Below are 14,642 nucleotides of genomic sequence, written 5' to 3'. Positions count from 1 at the left end.
ATGCATAAATCAACTGACAATTATCTTGAATGCTTCGTGTAAGCGTTAGCTTTTAACTAAATGGATGTTATAGTTTTACTTATATGCATATAAGTGAATGTCAGGCTTTTGAAAGAAGAGTATAGAGGAAACAGCAAGGAAAAAAATCCTGAAGTGCAGAAATAAAAAGAAACCTCCTAGTTTAGAGTTAATTTCTTAGCATAGAAGCAACGTAACTCCTAAATCTCATACATTTAATCCTGTCCTTTGTTCATGTACCTTGACAGGAATCTTTCAATAAACCACAAGCACCCACCACGCACCTAATCATGTCTGTGTAATTCAAGGAAAACAGAGTAAAACAGAAGAATAATGTTAACACTTCAGATGTCCACTATCAACAATTTCTGAATATCTTTAAAACGGCATAAAATCCTAGACGTAACGAGACAAACTAAAACCTCTAGCACCCAATCAATTACAACTAATAAAAATCAACTGAGCTTCTACATGGTTAGTGAATTCGTCAATCAAATATATTGCATTCCTGCTGCATGACTTCTATACAAGTTATTTTGCTTCTCCTATATTTACATATGTGGCCTACTTGGTTTTTCAGGAAATTTTAGTACCGGGCAATCTGAAATTCAGTCAAAACCAAAAGTGAATTTACTGCTTTTCTCCTTTTTAACAAAGTTCTGACTAAAACCTTTAGTCATATCTGACACCATTACCTTCTCCATTACAGAGATATACCCCACAAACTGTAGTTAGCAGCTTGGCAAATTTCATGTGAGTTCCTCAAAAATCTGGTACAAAACCCATCCTTGCTAAGTTTGCTACTAAATTTCTTCCCTATCACTTCCTTAAAATTCTCTTTTCACACTTGAAATTTAAGTAGTCATTCAGATGTTAAATCATTCTTGTAGTAACTTTTTTTCCCCCCTGCAACCATATCTGACTACATGATGGTCACTATTAGAGGCTGGTTTCTCATTAATTAGACCTTGAAATCAGCAGAAGACAGGAGTTAATATAAGCAAGTTAAGTTAATATCATTCCAAAACTGGCCTCTCTGAAAAAGGTAAAAAACCCCCAAAATCCCGTCAAAAGAATCTAAAATGCAACAGGATATTTGATATTGAAAACAATACCATACTTTGGCTTTGCAGATTTGTATTCTTCTGTGTCTGTATCCTCATCATCTGAGTACCAATGATCTCCTCTTCCTCCTGCTAGCAGGCCCCTGGCTGCCAGCAATCCTGCTGCGTTACCATAGCCTGTGTATTTCAACAAGCTATCGACTGCAAAGAGGATACAGAAAATTATTCACCTGTACTCAGCTACAAAACAAACCTCACAGAATGCTACAAGAACTGGGAGTTACAGCAAGAGGTAAATATACCAATTACAGCAAGACCTTATACAAAAGAGAGAAGAAAAAGTAATTTTTACCTCTCTCTTTACAAAGAACAAAAAGAAATTCTGCCGCAATTTGCTTTACTCCAAGGTCAACATGTGTCATAAGGCGGACGAGTTTGTTCCTCACTGTTGTGCCAACTTCAGGACGGTTTGAGACATCTCTTAATGGGGGCAGTACCTGGCAGCACACAAGAAAGGGAAGAAGAGCATAAAATGCATGGAAATATCATGCAAAACAATATTTGCAAAAACAAATGTAGTCAACGGAACAAAAAAAATTACTCTGTCCTTCAAAAAGAAAAAAGGCAATAAAATCAGACAACTATGCCCACATGCATTAATAGTGACTCTTGCTTCTTATTATATTTAAGTTTTCTGGTCTGTCATTTTGGGCAGAAAAATACTGTCTCAAATGCAGACTTTAAAAATACAATTACTAGGAGTTTATGAGCACAAATGGGTGTCCCAAGAGAGTTGTCAACAGGCAGCCATAACCTCATGTTCTCTGTTTCTTCTGTTTTCCTCATGTATCTTGTAAAAGTATTAGAAATACTTTAGCAGTTTAAGGAAGCTTACACTCTTTAAAAGTGCTCTGTAGTTTATACAGAACAATGACGTGCTTAATGAAAAAGCACAAAAATAAGTACATTGCAAGTTATACTACTAGATTTCAAAAATGGGCTCTACATAGAAAGGAAACACATACTTCAACCACAAAACACTTTTAAAAGCTCAAGCTAAATTTCACAAATATTTTGGAGAAATCACAATTTAACATTTTCTCAAATATACTATTTTCTCATTAGAAATCATTAATATTGTTAACTTCAACCCTCAAGAAAGGCAGGTAGTGCATGAATGATACAAACTATCTTGTGCCTCCTTGTGTGGATTCCTTCAGACTAATATCTATGTGCATTTTTTCACATTCAAAGGATACATTATATATCTGCAAACAAATCCGGGCCATAATATGAAATATTTCATGATCTGAAGACTCGAATAAGAATTACAGATTTTCAATATTTTATTAAGGAATAAAAAAAGTGTGTCACTATAATAAGAAATTGCAAGTTCTTTGTTTTCTAGGTGTCTAATGTAAAGTGTCATGTCCTGTGCAAAATTACAGCACAATTACTACTGAAATTGGACTCACTGGGAACTGATCCTTACATTAATTCTACAGTACTGACTGCTTTGGATAAAACAGATCCTTCTTTTTCACACCAAGTATTCAAACAATTAGCAAAAACATTTTACTTTGTCCCTGCTTATTCCCCCCAATGGGGATAGTACCATGACTGCCATTTCCCAGTGTGTTGTAAGAACGAATTAATGTTTTTAGAGTACTCTAATACTAATATGGTGATGAGTGCCATAGGACAGTCCATGAGGAAATCAATCATCCTGTCTTCAGATCACAATTTGAATAGCACACAATAAATAAAGCCCAAGGCCAGAACTTAACAATGAGGGTAATTCAAAATATCAAACATCCAGTCATGCAGTTAGCAACATCCATCCATTCTCTGCACTATATGAGGCAGTGGTCCTGTGGCAGGAGTCAGCATGCAATTATATCCTGACATTGAGATGCTCAGATGTCGTAAAGACATGCAGACAACTTCATTTTCTAGCTTCTGTACACTTGGCTCTGCAACTTTTTTTTATTTTAGAAGTTAACAGATCAGCAAAGTATCATAAAAACTAACTGTTGTGAAGAAAAACAAGTAACAAGAACAATTTTCTTAAATTCCTCAAAAACACTTTTCTGGTATAGATGAAAGAGGCAGAAAATATATGCTCTTCTTCATTTTAAATTCCATTTATGAATTCAGGCACAGCTTTGATCTGGGAGCAGCATCTGGGATGCAACTCAAAAGCCACTGCAGCTTAGGAAGAGAGCAGAAACCAGAGGAGCAATTTCTTTCTTGTGCTCATCTTTTAGCTTCTTTCCACTTGACCTCAGGAAAAGCAGCAAAACAAACAGAAAACACCATACTCAACCACCAAGCTACACAGATCCTTCAGGTCTTTAACCATGACACAGAAATCATCTTCCCTGTTAAAAGCCACAGTCCATACTGTAATAAAGAGCCCTTATAAGAGACAAAGAGATGAAGTGTGCCTCTGTCCAGGGGCACGTTTAGTCTGACAGGACAGCTGATACACACTGGTACACAAGTCTTAGTCCAAACAACTCCTTCCTGCTGAAGTAAAACTAAACCTCAAGCAGAACCCATCAAAACACCTGTATTTTCAGTTGCCACCACACAGCTCTGCAAAGTCTAATTAACTGCACTGAAATGCTTCTTATTTGCTGAATGTAAGGGAACAGACCTTACTGAATTTTTTACCCATCTCATAGGATCCACAGTGACTCACATTGACACAGCTTTACAATATCCCTGATGTTATTATTTAACAGCTCTACAAAATGTATCATGGAACTCAGGCCATAATATCTGTTGATGTACATGACTGAAAAATTATTTCTACAGCACTGTCCTGCACTGATGTACAAACCTCAAAGTTCATCACCAGCTTCAAATGCAAATTTTGACAAATTTTACTCACCTGAGCTTTGATAAACTTCCTGATATTCCTGTGAGTTCGGCAGCATTCAGTTAATAAACTAAGAACTGGAGTCAGACCTTCTCTGTAGCTGCTTCCCTAAAATAAGGCCAAACACAAATAAAAAATTTTAAGAGCAAACTTTCCTTTTCAAATTCTGTGAGCACTTCAATAAAGTTTTATATGAGAACCAAAATATGAACTTTACATAAAGAACCAAATGTTCACCCTCAGATACACAGCAAAGAGCTTCAGATATCCACAGGAATTTGGAGGTGTTTCACAGCTTAGTTGGACATCCATATCTGTGCTAAGTACTGGCTGAAAGGTTTATACAGAACTTGATATATGTGCACATTTTGCCTCAGTGAAAGAGGTTCCTTTTGTGAAAAATCTCTGCAGTCCATACCTTGTCTATTCTCCTCTCCATGAAATCCAGTAAAATCTGAATAGCTCCCATATTCATACCATTGTATTTTATATCTGTTTCCTCTTGGGACGATGGATTAATAAGAACATCCAAGCAAGAAACAGGAACATTGCTTAAGAGGTTGATTGCATTGCTGAAACAGATTTTAAAAATTCATTATTCATTTGGAAGAAACAATTAAAAACAGAGTACAACTCACCATAAACTGCTTGTACAACTGCAATCAAAAAGAGGCCCTACAATTCAAACAATGCTTTATTTTCTCCTCCCTGGGTTTTAAAGAAGGTGGCCTGCATTATCGCCTGGGTTCTGGCTCTTGGAACAAACAAGGAAAAAGAAAGACGAAAAGTTCCAAAAGCAGCAGTGCAGGATTACTTCCAGCCCCCACAGTGTCTCATCCCATGGATAAGGCACAGCTTCCAGCAGCAAGCTACAGCAGCTGATCTTGCAGGACAGCAGGGGGAACTCTCACATTGATCTGCAGTAGTCAGAGTTTTTTTCCTCCTTGAAACTTCAAACATTTTACCATACATCCATATTACCAACATTAGTATGGCAAAATACAATATGGACAACATTTCCTCCTGCTGTAAACAGGGGGGCAAAGCGGCCTTTTCTAAGGTCCCCTGAAATATTTTCATTTTTATTTAGCTTGCAGTATTTATGAAACACAGAAGGCTTTTAACACATTAAAAAAAGACTCAGGTTTATGTATCAAGCACTACCCTTCAGTAACTGGCAGTGTTCTCAACCTAGGACACAAAGAGGAGCATTTCCAAAGAGCCATTAAATTATTTCAATTAGGTCACAGGGTCCCTCCCTCCTCTTCAATGGAGTAAGGTGGGACTTACTTTGCAAGGATCTCTTGCAGGGTACACATGCCTTGAGTTTGCTATCTACCCTGCTCTCACTGTACAGACTTGGGCTTGTACTGTTCCTGAACACTGGGAGAAATTACGCAGATGCTGCAAAAATTAGAATTCCGTCATTATTTACTTGCTGATGTCCAACTAAAAATGGATGTATTTAAAAATAGCACAAAACTATTCAAGTTTACCCATGCAGACCTCAAAGCTATCAATGAACCAATGAGCACTCATGTTTCAAGGACTGGTGAAGTGCTCCAAGAATGGAGAAATCTTTTCAAACAACTTCATTTAAGACTTTTAATAATATCTACTTAGAAGCTGCCCTCTGTTTCTAAGTTATTAATACAATCCTAACAAAGAATTAGCAAAAGAGAAAGTAAACCATGGCCATCTGACTATAACAGGATTTCTAACAAAATTGCTAGTTCTGGTTTGATCAGACTGGGTGGCTGTTCCACACAGCGCCATCTCCTTTTTGCTCTTTTAGTAATTGAAATTCAGACCACTATTACTTTTGGGAACACCTGTTCTCTTTGTTTTGTTTCTAAATCCTGCTCAAGATATGCCTTTTATATCACAGAAGTTATTCCTCTCCAATAATTCAGGAATAGTCAGAAATAAAACAGAAGAAATTCAACAAATATTTGATGGCTTCGGGCCTTTCATCAAAAGTTCTCTTTTTACCAGTTTTTTATTAAACAACCAAGTTCCCAAACACCTACAAAATTAATTTTCTGGATCACTGTGCCTGAGCTATTCTTTTCAATAAATGAAGCCCAGCTTTCTGATCTTTGTCCCTCCACTGACAGTTTTATTTGTGGCAGAGGAGTGTATGAAATTCTCCAGCTACCAGGAAGTCAGTGACTCTGCACAGATATGCACAATAGTGTTTGCATTCCTACTCCAGGGGGTAGAAATACTGCGTATATTACTCTCCCCTTTTTGGCTTCCTACAGATCATTAATCACTGGGACATGACATCCACCCACTCATGCTCCCAGCCCCCTCCTGATATGCAAATTCAGAAGCAAAGGCCTATTTAGAGCCAGTGAATGCCTTGATTAAAACCTTGTTAGTGAGCAAAAATGACACTCACTCTAACATGTGGTACTTTAAGTTGTTCATATTCAAACATTAAGCAATGCCGCAACAGAACCACAAGGACAATGCTGGGTACTAAAGTAGTTAAGATATTTTATGGCTAACTTCTGCTTTTTTATTAGAAATAGTCACACTGACAATCAGTACATCGTGGCTCAGGGCATGTGTCCAACACTCACTGTTCACCTAAAATAAATCCTCAACTTACACATTCAAAGCACAGTCATTCAAACTATGTGCTATAACAGGCTGCCAAAACGTTTCACTGAAGCATCTTAGGTTCTGCAGATTTACAAACTTGGGGAAGTGTAAGTAATCAGCAACCTTAAGAAATATTTTTTTATCTCCCCAATGCTTCATACAGTTTATACAGCATTCACAACTGTTTGTATTTCATTTTATTTTTAACAGTTTTCATAATTGCCTTAGTGATAGGCTCCATGAGGAAAGCAGAGCTGCAAGTTGTGCTCTGCTCTGTGACTCACACCTCATCTCTAGCAATAAAGATTGCACGGTCAGAGTCCAGCATGCTGAATGGCCCAAATGATGGCACAGACCTCTCTCTTTTAGCTACATACTGCTAATAACAGCTTACTCATTGCTTAGTGTGGCTCCTAGCAAGAATTGAGTTTGTCTGAATAGATAAGCGGACTGAAGTTGGGCCCTTTGATGCAGGCCCCAATCCATTTGAGGATTTGCAAGGGTGTTACTTCTGAGTATAGCTTTTCTATTCCAGTGCTCTGATGAACAGTCTTGGTGGAAGGGTGTATTCAATTATTCTTTTATTGCATCCTTGCAGCATTCAAAGACACATCTCAGGTTCAGCAAAAAGGCTGAAATATTTGAATTGCAGCAGTCAAATCCTGCACGGTGCTCTTGCAGCACACAAATCAAGATCAAACACCACAAGCAATGATGCTATACTTGCATTCTTTACTCTTCAGCTAACTTAACCAGCTACAGTTTGCTAACTGAGGGACAAAGCTGTTTTCTCAGCATAGCAGAAAGACTAACGCAGTGCTACACTGAGTCTCTGCTGGAGAAGGGGAACAGCTGCCAGATATAAGGCAGTGATGTGTGTCCTCATTTATTTCATGCTTCCCTCCTTCAAAATTATGGAGAACCTTTGCTTTGACTTGGTGTCTCCATAAGGCCCATGTGGGCAGCATTGCTGCAAAAAGTCTCCCTTGACACTGAAAAAACAAGGACAGAAATCACACCAACATCATCTTCACAGCTGCCTGCTTCTTTATGTAAAGCCCTTTCTGGATCTCAGCTGCAAGTGTGTGCAAAATCTAAAACCAAAAGGACCTACATAACTTGCATCCTTTTGCAATAGCACAAGACAATTAAATTTTACAGGGCAATATATTTAACAGTGTGATCAGACTAGTCAGATTTCTGGACAAGGGAACAGATCTTGGGAAGAGCATCAGCTGTATAACAGTTCTTGTAACTCCCTCACAATTGTTGATTTTATCCAAAACTTTTAAATTCTTCCAGCAGCAGTGATTTTATTCCTGCCAGTCCCTCCCTTAAAGGAGGCTGAGAGCACAAAGCACCCACCATAAGCAGCAGCAAAGAGAAAACACTAACTGCCCTTCAGGACACAGCACCAACTTCAATCATAGCAACTACTGCAGCAGTATCCTAAATTATTCCAAACTAGTCTGCACCAACTGAGAAGGGCTCTCTAGTAGGATTTTAGTGTTGACCTCCTAAGACTGTTGATCTCTAAGAGCTTTCCAAGACTTTAATCAAGGTCATTTAACACTTTCAAGATTGCTGGGTATGAAAAGCTGTATCCTTCTCCCTAGAGACTGGCTCAGTAGACCTTCTAAAGACCCTACAGTCAGATAAGCAGACATTTCTGAAGAAGAAAATGGCAACATTTCAGTGCTGAGGGAAGCTACTGTACTGTCAGGCCCAGTGAACAGCTGACCTACTTGGTAAAAGTAAGGGTGTCATAGAGAAAGAACAGTAACACTAAACAAGACCCACCACCTCACCACAAATAATCTGAATTTTGATTGAATTATTGGCTGCCAATACATAACAGTTGGGTGCAGGACTGAGGAAAAAAAAAAAAAAACAAACCACACACCAAAAACTGTGTGATTCACTCATCTTTGGAAAAAAAAAAAATATTATTACCAAGGAAAATTATTGGTACCTCCAATAAAGTAGCATAGAACTATTGGGATAAAATATCAACTTGTTACTTCCACCCCAATCCATCAGAATTGCAAAACTTACATATAGAAATCTCAAAATGTAGTGTTTCCATTAGTTTCTGTGCAAAACAACAGAAGTTGCATTCCACTTCAATTTTAACTACACTTACAACTTTCATATGTATTTTCATCCTCAGATACACACATGTGAACATAAAACCAAAATTTAAAAAAGGTGAGCTTCATTATCAGTGACAGAAAATAACAATCCTGCCAGCCACCTTCTCTCTGGAAAACTGGATATACTTAAACAATGCTTGAGGAAAACAGCTTTCATCAAAAAAAGATTAACGGTATTACCTCAAAATAAATGAAGTTTTCATTGTTTCTCAGATTTCTACTTTAGATTTTAGGCAAAGTAATTTCTATTTAGAAAAACCAACCAAATAAAACCTTTTAACATAGATTAGTTCTGCAATTCTACCAACCTGTGCAACTCTTCAGTTTTTTCTTCAGTAGGGCCCGTGGTTAATAAGCAGTGTCGAAGGATGGCAGCCATGTAACGAAATTGATGAGATTCATTCTATATAAATATAAATTATGAAGATATTTTTTCATTTTGAAGATTGCAAGTAAGGCTTTCAGGTCACTAGAATAATAAAAGTTAAAGATGGAAAATACCTATTAGATCATAGCATCCATCCCTATCAATAAAAGGACTGTACCTTTGTTTCACTGAATGCTTAATGCTACATAACTCTCATAAGCTGACTTTTTCAAAAGTCAAGCCTTGTAAAACTCACTGAGGTTTTTCCAGTTAAACCAGCCTTCATTAGTAGAAAACCCAGTTACAAGTGTTTGCTCAATTCCATACCACTATTCCTAACACACCACTCTCTTTACTTCCTGTATTTACACCAGGCCACCTCTTCATCCATTTAGATTATGCATGTTCTTCACTTAATTTAGGCCTTTTGCCAAGTTTCATTCCCTCCACCTAGTCTGTCTCTTTCTTCTAATTCCCTTGATTCCTTTCCTCCATCCTGTTAATAACTTCTCAGCAGCCTTACTTGCCCTACCTTTTCCTCTCTCCAAGCAATCCCCCCCTTCCAATCTCCCACCAGACAGCAGCCATGCAATAGTACACCAGTTACTGCAACCATTTAACTCTGTATCATTGTCCTCACCCTTTTTCAACAGCTCTTCTGGCCATCTGTGTATGTTCTGGAGTGTTTGACCGGGCATAAAGCACCCAATGCATCTTTTGAAGGATCAGCATCAAAATCTGCCATCTGCATATCTTGTCTGGCCTTGCTACTTTGAAACCATCTCCAGTCATTAAATACTGGTGTTTCAAATGGTCCTCTCCACATTAGGATAGATCTTGTTTAGCTTTCACCCACATGCCCAACCTCTCTGCTCTCCTTTTATTTTCCATGTGTTCTGCTGTTTGGAATTGCTTCAAATTCTGCATCTTCAGCCCACTTCATTAGCATGCCTTTCACTCCTCTCCCAGATCATTAACACTACCACTGGAATATTCACTAAGCAGAATGTCACCTAACATACCTGGCTAACAGCTAACAGCCACTAAAAAGTTCTTTAATTTAAAAGTTCTCTGCTTTTAGGAATTTCTAGGAAAGAGTTGTTATCTAAGCTTTATCTCAAAATGCAAATAAGCTTCTCATTAAAAAAAAAAAAAAGCTACATGCATTCTTGGGATATTAAGGAGGAAAAGACAGTGAACTGGCCTTTACATCTCTCCAGATTCAGTATGTTTTAAGAGTAAACCAACTTCCAGGGATCATGAGTTTATCTCTCAAGAGGTGAACAGTTTCTTTTTCCAACTTTTCATATAACTGTGTTACATGCTTTTTTACCTCCTGAACAATCACCTGTCTATACGAAGAACTTTGACAAAGTTAAAGATACTTTTAATAAGGGTCTAAGTCAGGAATATAAACAGAAGAAAGAAACCTCACTTTCTTTATATTTCCTTGAAACTCAAATAGTTGCTTCTCTGATCACTCCATAACTTAATCTTAAATTTCAGGATTTCTTATTCAGCATATCCTTGAGATATTAAAGCAAAGAATAAACTTCCAACTTTGCTCAAGTTTTACATTCCTTAAAGTTATAATTAATATCTGGTTTGCTGTTTAGTCCAATGTACTAAAAAGAACAATTATTTGCAAGTTTTAACTAATGTAGAATTTTGATCAGCTTAATATGCTACATATTTACCATGTCCAATGGAAAGTAAATCACACTGTTCTAGAGACTATGATGTAGACTAAAAAGAAAGGTTCCCTATATAATTCTCCTGCTTTAGCACAGACTCAGGTTATTCAGAAAAGTTACCCTTGTAATTTCTGTTTGTAACACATAGGAAGCATATTTATCTAAGGAAAAAAAAAAGATCTGACATAACAACTAAAACAAACCAAGATAAACCTTATTCATAAGACATAACAATCAAAGTGTATTTTGTTCTTGTACTTGATCCCACCTTTAAGAGATAATGATGAAGTCCAAAGCTGGTGTTGGGAGGATGGGACAAAGATATTAACAACAGTAGCACTCTTTCATCACAGTTATTTGTTAAAAATGAGAGTTGATGTACTTATCATGCAACAGAGAAGTTCCCTCAGCTCTATCTATTGCCCTTTTGCCATAGTCCACAAGCTCCAAAGATGCAGCCATCTGGTACACTTAGATAAAGAAGTTTTTCCTGGCCAGCTAATTATTAGTGAACTACATTTATTTTCTTTTGGAAATCTAAGACTTTTATGAAATAGTATTTTTTGCATTTTTGTATCTGAAAACATACAGTTTAAACTTGCATTAGGCAAGCCAAGCAGTTCTCCTAATACACAGAAAATACATGAATAAGATTTTCTGCCCAAGTTGTAGCAGGAACAACAATTGCCGCCTGTGTATCTACCTGTTGGTTCTTGCAGGCTAAACAAAATCAACTGAAAAAAGCACTTCAGCTAAGCCTTACCTTGCTGTGGACATTCCAGCTGTCAAGTGTTACATTAAATAGAGCCTTTAGTGCCTCAATGGCACAATCTGTCTCTCGCAAAGATAGAGGAAGCCTGTCACGATCTTCTGCTGCCTTATATTCTTCTGTCCATCTTACACTCAGGGAACTCTCCAAAGCCTGAGTCAAAACCTGCACCCCTTGTAGCTCCTGACGCAGCTGTGCTCTAATATCTGTGTGCAGAAGCGACAAGAGGAAGAGGAGACGCAAATCAAAGCATTTAATGTCATCAACAAGCTGCCGGTCCTTACATTTCTGCAGAAGATTGCAGAGCATTGCTGCAAGATTCAGTTCCAAACTGAGCTTCTGTGCAACTGAACTATTAAAAATTATGTTACAGAGGCATTTTAAGGCTTCTACTATCACAGGAAATTCAGATACTCTCTCCAGTGGATCTTCCACAGTGTCCAGCTTTGCTAGCTTCATAAGGATCTGCATGTTCCTCTTTGTGGTTACAGGCACTAAAACCTTCTTGTCCCGGGAGAGAATCCGGAGGGCCTCCAGGCAGGCAACTTGACATGAAGTCTTTGTGTCTTTTTCAAGGATGTTTAGAATTCCTTCACACAGTTTCTAGGCAAACACAACAAAGAAAAAGGGGACAGTTTTAGTGTCAAAATACTGGTGGCAATAAGAAACTACTTTGCTAAGCTTCCATATAACTTTTGACGTTTTATCTCACTTGAGAAACTAGGTATTCCATATCAGCACTTCAAAATATGTACTGTTACCAAAGGCCTCCAGAAAGCACCAAAAGCAGTTTTCCTCATGGACACAATCCAAATACATCAACATTTGCAGAAGCATTAAGCCAAAATGGCAGCTATTACCCACCACTGCCAGTTACAGTATCAGGACTAAAAACTCCAGAAGAATAACAAAGTTAAAGAGAAGTGAAAGCAAAAATATGTCAAAGTACAACAGTCACACCTACAGCACCTGCAGAATTTTTAAGTCAAGGTTGTTTCAGTCAGGAGGCTGGGAGTAAAAGAAACCAAAATAACTGCTACTTAACATACAAAGATTAGTACTCCCATGTTTGGTAACAGCTGTAATTTATGTGACATCTTCAACCTAATCCACAGACTTCTCCCATTTTAAGTATGACTCTAAGAAATAACACCTCTGACAAAGAAACACAATGCAGTTTTCCTTGAAGGCAGACTGGAGCAGTTCTACCAAAGCAGCTTTATCAACACAGATTGTTCTTGATATCAAAATAGTTCACAGATTCCTTATAGCAACAGGACTGCAGGGGTAAATAATCACATAAATGCAGCATGGGAAAATACAACATTCCAATAATCTGCAGGTCAGAACTGTAACATCTCAGTTACAGAAGCATTACCTTTTATAAGACAGAAATGGACAATCAATCAATCAAAGGGGAGAGAAGAGAGGCCAGAAGAGATTGCTTGTTGTGAGAGGACTCCAGTGGGATTTTATGCCTTACGCTCAAGACAACACAACTACTCATGGGTACTAGCGTCAGAAGTACAGTCACAAAGAAATTCCCAATACAACAGAAACTGCACTGTACCTCCTAGGACACAGTTTCTCCATGCACCTCTCCTCCTCAGCGTGGTGTCTTGACCATCAACATGAATAAATTACTGAAGAAGCCAGAGCAGCCACTGAGTGGAAGAGCCCTAAAGCATAAGTCTACTTAGGACCCAAAATTCATATTGTGACCTCAGGCAGTCTGTGTCAAAAAAATCATTACAAAAAGCATAGGAATACTAGTAAAGTATAAAATGGTGCTTGGTGAATGGTCTCTGAATTCCACTTTCACTATCACCACCACAATGAAAAGGTGAGGAGCACTGAAGCCCATGACCCTGATACAAAGTTCAAAACAAAGATTCCACTTGGGGCATGTAAGCCAGTATTACTACTGTGATGATTTACAATTAAAGTCAAAATAAAAAAATGAAAAAAATCAAGAACAAACATTAAATCTAAAGCACATCTAGAACAGACACTCCAGAAGAATATGGGAGCAAATAACCCAAGACTTAAACTTGTTTTCTTTTAACTTCAAACAACATTCAAAGAAAATGTGCAAACAAAGACAAAGAGTAGGAACTCACAATATGATTTCTACAATGCTTGTCCTGGGGTTAAGCCCATCCAAAAGCACCACCCAGACAACCAAGATCCTGACTGTGCTTCCACAGCCCTGACTAGACAATCCAGTAAGAGCCTGAAAACAAGGAATGAGTCCCACCTCTCATCACATATGCAACATGCGAAATCTTTTATCAGAATATTAGAGACACTACAGTACTAAAAAGCCCACATGTGACCAACTGTACAGGCATACAGGTACTTACTGTGGCTGGAAAAAGGCACATAAGGACAGAGTTCTTCACCATTAACCTAGAGCTGCTCACACAGAACCACACAACTCCCCAATTTAAGCATGGTATGCTAGACCTGCACCAAATGTTTCTGAAGGTGGCAGCTTTGAAGTGTTTTTTAAAATGCCCAAAACAAAAAATGCCCAGTCTAGATCCACAGTCAAATTACCTAGTTACAGCTCAACTTCTTACAAGAGTTCACTTTCTATTGCTGAGAGTTTTGCATACAGTGAAGTCTGCTTTGCAAGCTGAAGTGTGGAGTCTGTTTGGTTTTGAGGAATAACACACAACTGAACAGACAGTTCACAGAACTCCAGAAAAATCCTAGTTTATTCTGTGTTTAAGCACTTTTCAACTAGACTTAGCAGTTATTGTCTACCTTGTTGGTAACAGCTGCTACAAGGTGGTCTATAACAATTTATCCAAATTCTGAAACTTATTTGATTACATAGAGACCAGACTGCTCAAATTCTGATTTAATTTTTTTCCCCATAAGTTTTACCCACCTGCTGTTATGAAAGTGTCACTGGAAAATGTCAAAAGCACTGCAGGAGGGATGCCAAAGGGCAATAACGTCCTGCTGACTTGCTTGAGAGGTGGAAGCCTAACCTTCCCTCCATACAGTAAATGACATGCAATTTAATTAAAAATATAAAATCATCTCATCTCTTTGGCTTCAAATCATAGTGAAAT

At 37.9% G+C, this 14,642-nt stretch overlaps 1 protein-coding gene across 1 annotated transcript in view; it reads right to left on the bottom strand.

Annotated features, from left to right (window-relative positions):
* The window catches only part of RIC8B (RIC8 guanine nucleotide exchange factor B), a 31,943-nt gene that overhangs the window by 8,789 nt on the left and 8,512 nt on the right, over positions 1-14,642 (bottom strand). The window contains exons 3-8 of the mRNA XM_058022761.1: positions 11,554-12,162; positions 9,038-9,132; positions 4,385-4,538; positions 3,979-4,074; positions 1,435-1,579; positions 1,139-1,283 (exon numbers count right to left, since the gene is read on the bottom strand). Coding sequence (XP_057878744.1) covers positions 1,139-1,283; positions 1,435-1,579; positions 3,979-4,074; positions 4,385-4,538; positions 9,038-9,132; positions 11,554-12,030 — 1,112 coding nt within the window. The 5' untranslated portion in view covers positions 12,031-12,162. The remainder of the gene's footprint in view (positions 1-1,138; positions 1,284-1,434; positions 1,580-3,978; positions 4,075-4,384; positions 4,539-9,037; positions 9,133-11,553; positions 12,163-14,642) is intronic.

The sequence above is a fragment of the Melospiza georgiana genome, chromosome 4 (genome assembly GCF_028018845.1).
Source record: "Melospiza georgiana isolate bMelGeo1 chromosome 4, bMelGeo1.pri, whole genome shotgun sequence".
Classification (NCBI taxonomy): domain Eukaryota; kingdom Metazoa; phylum Chordata; class Aves; order Passeriformes; family Passerellidae; genus Melospiza; species Melospiza georgiana.
Note: the sequence above shows the minus strand (reverse complement) of the source record. Positions and strands in the feature narration are given on the sequence as shown.